Below are 8,846 nucleotides of genomic sequence, written 5' to 3'. Positions count from 1 at the left end.
AGAAAAAAGCATCTCTTTCCGGCCAGAGCATCCCAGGATGCTAAGAGCCAGTTTGGGAGATGTTTAAGGGCCATACACATTCCCCCACCCAGCAATTGGTAACCTGGGATCCTCTGGCTTCATTCCCGCCTCGCTCCTGGCAACCAGTTATGCCACAGTTGTCAGGAGCTGGGCAGGATGCAAGCCAGAGCGTCCTAGCTTGCTAAAAGCTGGGCACAGAGATGCAGAGCCTGCAGGGGGTAGTGTCACTCTTCTGTCTGGCAGTGCCAGTTACCGACCTGTAGCTGCTCTGAGTGCATGCATCACCACTCCCACGCCCCGCCTCAGGCGGCAAAAAGGGACAGCACTAACTCCATGCATTCCAAGATCAAATATAATATGGCTCCTGTGACATCATCACAGGTGCCTCTGGGGTCTTCAGGATGCTTAAGGTGACAGGAGAGATCCGAAATGGCGCCCTGCATTTTGGAAGGGCTCTTTAGCATCACTCAGGGAACTCCATGCATTCCAAGATTGAATGTTAAAAATAAATGAAACTTTGGTTGACATCCATCAAGTCTCTGATGACATTATTGAATGTTCTAATGAAATTTGCCATACGAAAATCTAACTGGTGTCTGGTAAGTTTTACACATTTGGGAAGCTGGAAGTTGCATAATTTGTGTGGAAAAACAATCAATGGTTTAAATATATTCCCAGAAATCAGAATAGCTAATGAAGATATTATACAAACAAAACTTTTATGTGATAAAAAATGTTTTAATAAAAAATATTGTATTTGACTTCAGCATCCCCTGAAATGAATGTGATTGAGTGGGAGGTAGTTTATATCACTAGCGGTTATCAGTCAATTAGCAAGTGCTAACATCCCTGACATTTGCAGTCAGTGCAGACTAGCGATATGCTACTTATTGAGATAACACATTCACACGTGCACAGTATCACTGTTATCAGCAGAATATTGCTAGACTAATGGTGTCTGGACAGAAGGAGGATTAGACTTAATTGAAAAAGGAATGTTATCCCACGCTCATCAGAAATATTGGTGGCATCCTTTGTTCTTATTCTAAGATAAACTAGATCATGGAAGGATGAATATCACCTTGTAATTATCAGATGCACAGATGTAGGCTGAGCCACTGAAATGTGGAGCAGCAGGGAGCTGTCACTCACAGTTGTTGTTTGAGACCCTGCTAAGTCCAAATGCTGGCCTCCCAAAGTGCTAAGCTTGGCTGTCAAAGAATGCCTGTCCTCTGGAGGTTTGTCACTTGGACACATTTGTAAGAAAAAAAAAATCTGTTTGTTTTCTGTACTAATGCTTTAGCCAAGGATCTAAAACACGTTGCGGCAGCCATGAAGTTTTCAGAATGCAATGGGTACATCCATTATTCAAAGACACAGCCATGATGGTAATTTATAATATAGAATGATATAAGATATAGAATGATATGATAAAAAGACAGAACATTTTTTGACCCATTTCTTGTTTGCAGTTCATTTCAAGTCAGACAGACATCTACAGTCCTCATGCTTATTTATATAGCTTACAGCCCATCTGATACCTCAGTGGACGATGGAAAAGATAGGGCTGTATTATGTGCCAAGGCCTGCCCGCAGTGCTGCTCTCATCATTCAGATCCTTATGAAGTCCATGTTTAGCAGCAGATCAGGGATTTTTTTCTATGGTTGAGGTCCTAGGTAAGGTCGAAGTTTTGCACCCCATCTCTTCTTGATATTGGTAAGGATTGCAATGGGCACAGAGAAGCCGCCCCATTTACATTGTCCATTCTGGCATGTCCTGCCCCCATCAGACACCAACTTCTTACAAATGACAAGCAGGTGCATGGCTTTCGCAAATTGCTCTATCCCATTCATTTACTACAGGGGCATGTAGGTTGTAACTGGACCTTCTGGACACCCGTTGAGCCTTAAGGAGGAACCAGGGAAGGGACAATATAAGTAGAGTAAATGTCACCTTTAATATCAACATATATATACATGGATTTATATATGACCTTTACCTCCCCAACCAAATGATGCCTGCCTGTGATCTGGAACTAATAAATAAATGGTTATTTATGGATTTGGTCATTCATTCCGTCTTCTTCTGTTATAAGAGGAATAGGAGAACTTTCAGACATAAACACTGCACTGTTTACATCTGTAACTGGTTATCACAGTGATCACACAGTACAGAGTCACTTGGAATCAAGTGTACATACACTTTAAGGCCGAACTTCATGTATAAATTCTTTTGCATGCTTACATTGATCCACCTTGCCCCAATGTAAGTATACACATGTCATACCTAATTGGCCGCTGGGGATAATGTAAAGCACTGTAGTAGCTACTACAGTAGGTGTAAAGCTGCCCATACACCTTGCGATCATCCGACTAAACTTTTCGTCCGATGGTCGAACCGTCGTACGATTTTCGTACAGTGGCCCCATCCTGCCCCAATTATCGCAAGGTTGGATCAGCAGTAATTAAAAGAAAGCACCTGAACAAATTGCGGTAACCGACCGCACGTATTTTCGTCTGTGCATGTGCAGTGTAAATCGTACGATTTTCGCAAAGGTTGGTGGCGTTTGCGTACGTCAAAATTCGTACAATCGATCAACGTTTTCGAACCTGCTGGTTAGTCAAAAGTCGATCGATTGTACAGTATTTGTGGTTGTACACTGCCTATCAACCTTATGAATATGGGAAGAAAACGCGATTGCATACGAAAATCGGCCAATATTCGTAAGGTGTATGGGCACCTTAAGACTATAGAACAACTCCCCTCTTCCTGCGACCAACACTGTGATAGCTACTACAGGGCTATCTTCTGGGTCCTGCATGGTGCTGTGCTGAAAACACAGGGGCTTGTTTGCTCAGCACAGTGGCCATTCAGAGAACGGATATTTTTTCAATGAATACAAGGAGGGTGGGGCGGGATTTATCAAAACTGGAGCAGACAAAATCTGGAGCACATTTGCACTGCAGCCAATCAGCTTCTCTGTCTCATTTTCAAGTCTTACCTGAGCAAACTGAAGAGAGCTGCTGATTGGTTGCCATGGGCAACTGCTCCAGATTCTGTTTGCTCCAGTTTTTATAAATTCCCCCCATTATGTTCTCTGATTGGACAGGGGGTGGTGACGTCATGATCTGCCCCTCGTTAAATCAGAGAACGCTTTGCATAGATTGATAAAAGTATTAGGCATTCTCTGAATGGCTGAGGTGCCGTGCAAGTGACTCCCTGTGTTTTCAGAGCAGAGGGGAATCCTCTCAGCACAGCGTCATCCAGGATCCAGAAGATTGCGTCCAGCACTGTGCTAGCTCCATGCACAGTACTACAGTGCTTTTCAGGATCCCCAGTGGCCGATCTGGTATGATGTATGCATACTTACATTGGGCCAAGCTGCAACTTAATTCATACCTAGAGTGCGCAGTGCAGTGTGGTGCTAGTCTTGTAATGTATTTGTCCACTGAGGCCAGGCTGTTAATCCAGAAATAATGGTACATGTTTAGGAATGGCAAAATGGTTTTATTGATTGGAACTTGTATATTGTGAGATCATTTGGAATAAATCCTTTTTTTCCCCCGTCTTAGCTGAAGTCGATTGATACAATAAATAAGTGAATAGTGGGAGTGGAACAAAACTGAGAAGAAAAAAAGTGAAATGTAATTGCTACACCGTTAGCAATATGTTTCTCTCTAATTTGCTGTTGTCGTGGAGCCTAGCTGTGCGACGCTTTCACCTTCTGCTGCCTGTGTCTGTGCCAGCTCCTGTCCCTTAGGTGTACACTGAGTAATGCTTTGGTCTCCTGCCAGATCATTCTAGAAATGTCACTTTATTTGCATCTTTTCAAGATTCTTTTTTTTTTTACAGTATTTAAATGAAATCAGAACATCTGCATTTCTGCTCTGCCCCCATTTTTTGGTTTTGTAAATGAAAATATCTTAATGCATTTTAATTTAAATCAATATTTTAATTGCCTACAGAGCTGGATTCTGTGTGACATGAAAATAAACTAAAACAAGCAAATCTGTGCTGAAAATGTTTATTGAGGATTCATTTGTAGGGGTGGTGGATGGAGGAGGGCATCAAGCATTCGTGTTGTTCAGCCTTCACCCAGCCTGCGCTGACATCACCCCCTCGGAATGGCTTCGGGCAGCCTAGAAACACCCGCTAAGTCCCACCATTGACATCCTTGTGAGCTTAGCCACAAAGAGTGACTTACTATTGTGAGATTTAGCTTCCAATGGTAGTGCATTAAGCACGCATCCACTCGCTTATGACTTCCTTTAAGGGCTTCCTTGCCCACTTTTATTAAATGAAGGTTCACAAAATAATGTGATTACTCTCGCAGGGGTTTTCAAACACAAAGTACAGTTTTCTTTCTTCATCTAAAATAGCACTTTCAAAGTCCACCGACTTTAGGTTGTCTGATTACCAAATGCTTTTCACCACACAGGTGACACACTTCTCTGTCCGCCAGCCACAGACTGGTCCCGGGGGTGGAGCCCTCCTGACTCCTGCAGAGACCTCCTCTGTCACCCAGGTGGAGCCTGCATCCTCCTCATAAGGGCTGTGCACAGGTGCAACATCATATGGTGCTGTTCACCACTAAACCACGGACCCAGGAATGGAGATTTCATCCCTCCCAGTTCTCTTAGAAATCTCCCAGTTCCAAAATCCCAGTTATAACTTAGAAAATCCAGAAAGAATTGAAAAGCCAGCTCTTTTCTGGTAAAAGTATTTCCGTCCTGGAACTGCTCAGCCCCTCTGAGAGTCCTGGGTGACCATTTGCCACTCTACACAGTGGTATTGCCACGCACTGCCACACTATGCATAGCAAAACTTTAAAACTGAAGTTTCATCTGCTGATATTTTGCCTGCCCTGGTAACCCTCCCCCCATCAACATGCTAATCATTTTCTTTAATTTTAGACTTAGTGATGTCATCACTGGGTCTCTGTGCTTCTCACATTTCCTCAGTCCTGATACAAGCAGTGAGCTGGCTCTTAGCGGCAGTTATGCAAAGATCAAAATGCTTTGATGGGTGGATGTCAGTCAGTAGGAGTAGCAGTTTCTAGGCAGGCAGCATTTGCATGCAAATCAACTGAAGTAACGTCCACATGTGATACTGAGCCTCCATGATTGAAAGAACTGAAATCCAATGAATGAAAGGGGCAGTCCAGGGACAGTATCAAAGGTCTTGCGATGGTCGTAAGGTGTATGGGCACCTTTAGGCTGAGCAGAAAAGAGCTAGATGATGTTGAATGTCCTCCAGCCAGAAAATGAGGTGGGCTTTGACTTGCTGCAGCTTAGCTCACAGTGTATAGTAAAATCAGAGTGTGCATTTTCAGTATGGGAAAGGAGCCTGTACAAGTGTGCAAGATGATAGTAAGGCTGAAGTTCAGCTTTCAAGTGTACCTGTTGTGAAAACAATGAATAGCAGGCACCTTTAGGTACCTGTTTGGCACATCTGATCTATCGCATAGTTCCTCTGCACTCCTAAAACTCACATTGCAAGTACCAACTGGCTAGTAAGTAAGACTATATAAATAAAATCTCACCACAGATACAAGTTAAACTACGAAGGTGAACCCTGGGATTAGCAAACATTGCCTAAATACAAGAGTCCTGTGTATTCTTCAATGGAGTGCACTGTGTATTTCTTCCACATCTGTGCAGTAATCCAGTGTGAACCTTTGCCTCTGTGTAGGAGCTTCCTGTAATAAAGACCAGTCACTGCTGCAATCTCTCCTTGTGCAGGGTGACTGGTCTTGTCTCCGCCCCCATCCTGTAGTTTTCTGCAGGCAGCCTGTAGTAGGTGTGGCCTGCTGTGTCCCTCCCACAGCTCTGCTCTCAGACAATGTACAGTACACTGATGATGTCACTGCTAGTAAAGCGGGTAGTATCTGTGTTTGCAGATCCATTTGGTGCACGTAAGTGGATTTATATCCTTTGTGTTTGTTGCAGAGTATATTTACAGGAATGTTTTTGTGCTTGGAGCTCAACTTGTAGCCAAGCTGTACTGCAGGAAATATGGGGGCTACCATGGCCAAATATGTTCTTAGGTTGCCCTGTTCATAAAACATCAGCACCCTTAAAATGTAGGCAGTTGTTTCCTCTAGGGCACAGCAGAGCAAATGATAGAACTACAAAGCTTTATTTTAATGAGCAATGTTGTATTAAAGTAAGATATCCTGATATGGGAAACACCATGGGGGCTTCTGACAAGTGTGCAGGATGGTAAGCCAAAGAGAAAACGCAACACCTGATCTCTATATCTTGTTCCAGCTCGGTAACTCGAAGTGTATAGAAACCGCTGAAATATCATGGCAGTCAGGCAGCCGGCATGTTCTGGAGAAAACTTTGTATTTCTCTCAGTACAAGTTACCACCTAAAGATCTCCGGGAATTAACAAAATTAACCCTTGCAGTGAGGCTAAACCGACACTGCAAGGGTAACTGCTCATTTTAGACTAGGGGCTCTGTAAAAGAAGATACTCACATGATCCTCGGTCTCGCTTGGTTGGTAGACTGGTCCTCACAGTCTCTTCTCCTCCAGGCCCCGGTAGTCTGAGGGCCCGTGATGTCATCACATCTAAAGCAGGTCCATTCACCTGCAGTAGCCGCATGGACACCAAGGGACATACCACAGCCTCTGGGGAAAAACAAGTAGTTAACCCTTGCAGTGTGGGGGTAGCTCCACTTTAATTTGTTAACTCCTGGAGTTCTTCTTTAACTTCTATTTCAGATATAGGTGGACACTGTTCTTACCATTCTGTCCTTTGCATCCATGATAAATCGTCTGTATCTTATGTGGATCTGTGCTCTGTCTGCAGATTTGAAAACAAGACATACCTTGTAGCTGGAGACATGAAGACCATCATGGTTAACATTTCATTGTTCAATGCTGGTGACGATGCCTATCAATCCACCCTACAAATGAGACTACCCAGAGGACTTTTCTTCATCAAAGTTCTGGACCTGGTAAGAGACTTCTATAACTACTTGATATGGATTGGATGTCACTCTAGTCATTACAATAATGTTTCCTTCAATTTGATTATAGAATGATATATAGGACCAGAGTAGTTTGATTCTAGTTTCTGGTTCAACTAAGTAAGCTCTTCAACCTAAGTATGTGTAAGCACCTAAAGGGGTTGTTTCAGACCCAGCACATCGTTTTGACTTCTGTTTTTTTATGTCAGGGGCATCTCTATAATATCAGGAATATATAGGGGGGTATACAAGGACTTTCTTATTATTTCCTGTATGTATGTAGCACCAACATGTTTCAGTATCTTACAGACGACATAAAGCCATTCAGATCAGTCCAAACCTCAGAGACGGTTACAAGCCAATTCACAGTCATACAATAGCAGAGCAAGTGACACTTGTAGCCCATTGATAACTTCCTCCAGCTCCATAAAGGAAGATCTGTAAGTCCTTATGGACTCAGGGCTGCAGAGTTGGAGGAGCCTGTACATTGCACCCCGGACCCACTGATTGTGGTTGCAATGCTTTGCAGGCTCAAATGCAAGAAATTATTCCATGCGCATTTTTCTTTTTACAGTATGAGTGCATTGTTTTTTTTACTGCAAAGTGGACAATGTCTTTAACTCTTTAATGATTTAACGTAGATTAAAACCCTAACTGAAAGAAATGTATTTTGTCAAAGCATTGTGTATCAGGAACAATTACCATTCTTTAATTAAATACTGGTTTGGCCTGTGCTATATCTCTGCAGCCACATCCTGTCTACATGGATTTCATTATTTATTACAGGTATTTACATAGAGCCGACAATTTACGCAGCACTTTACATAGTTGCACAGTCACATCGGTCCCTACCCTCAAGGAGCTTACAATCTCAGGTCCCTATCTCACGTGCATACATACAGGGCCAATTTAGACAGGAGCAGATTAACCTTCCAGTATGTCTTTGGAATACAATGCATCGATACCGGATTTTCAATATCGAGTATGAGTACCAACAGTTATATTTTGGTACTCGCTGATACCAAGTACCGATACCAGTACTTCCACAAACACGGAGCTGGCTTCCCGGGCAAACAAGAAGCCGGGCAATGCCATGCCGCCCAGCTTCTTGATTGCCCGGTAAGCTGGCTCCATGCTGTTTGGCCGGCTCCATGCTGACTGGCCGGGAAGCCGACTCATCATCGTGCCATCCAAACAGCATGGAGCCGGCTTTCTGACCAATCAGTAAGCCGGGTGGCGAGTCATTACCCGTTTTCCTGATTGGCCGGGAAGCTGGCACCATGTTCCATTTGCAGCTCTGCCAGTCAGAGAAAATCTCCCTCTGACCGGAAGTTCCAGTATCGGAGCATTTGGGCTAGTATGAGTATTCACCCAAATACTTGGTATCGGCACCAATACCGATACTAGTGTCAGTGCATCCCTACTTTGGAGTGTTGAAGGAAACCCATGCAAGTACAAGGTAAGCATGCAAACTCCTTGCAGATAGTGTCCTGACCGGGATTTGAACCGGGGACCCCCATTACTGTAAGGCATTCTAGCAACTAATGTATGTCACTTTTCAAGTCAAGCTTCTCAATGGTGACAACGGTGAAACATGCCTGTAGCATGGGCACCAACAGTGCTGCTTGTACCCTCCATTTGGATAGCATGTGACAGGGTTACAGCACAGGAGAACTACTAGAAAGTGGGGCCAGAGTGTTGTTACCCTCTAGTAGGAAGTGCCTGAACAAGGACCTTTATTTAATGAAAGCTGCAGTTTAAAGGCAAATTGAAAATGACTTGAAATTGCTTTAATATTTTTAAGCTTATGAGATTTTAGTGTTCTTCTGTTACAGTGCATCTGTGGTG

General features: G+C 43.5%; 1 protein-coding gene across 1 annotated transcript in view; it reads left to right on the top strand.

Annotated features, from left to right (window-relative positions):
- Positions 1-8,846, top strand: part of ITGA4 (integrin subunit alpha 4) — a 119,713-nt gene that overhangs the window by 96,572 nt on the left and 14,295 nt on the right. The window contains exon 18 of the mRNA XM_018559496.1: positions 6,839-6,986. Coding sequence (XP_018414998.1) covers positions 6,839-6,986 — 148 coding nt within the window. The remainder of the gene's footprint in view (positions 1-6,838; positions 6,987-8,846) is intronic.

Source organism: Nanorana parkeri, unplaced genomic scaffold, assembly GCF_000935625.1.
Source record: "Nanorana parkeri isolate BGI_ZX_2015 unplaced genomic scaffold, ASM93562v1 scaffold400, whole genome shotgun sequence".
NCBI classification, from domain to species: Eukaryota; Metazoa; Chordata; class Amphibia; order Anura; family Dicroglossidae; genus Nanorana; species Nanorana parkeri.
Note: the sequence above shows the minus strand (reverse complement) of the source record. Positions and strands in the feature narration are given on the sequence as shown.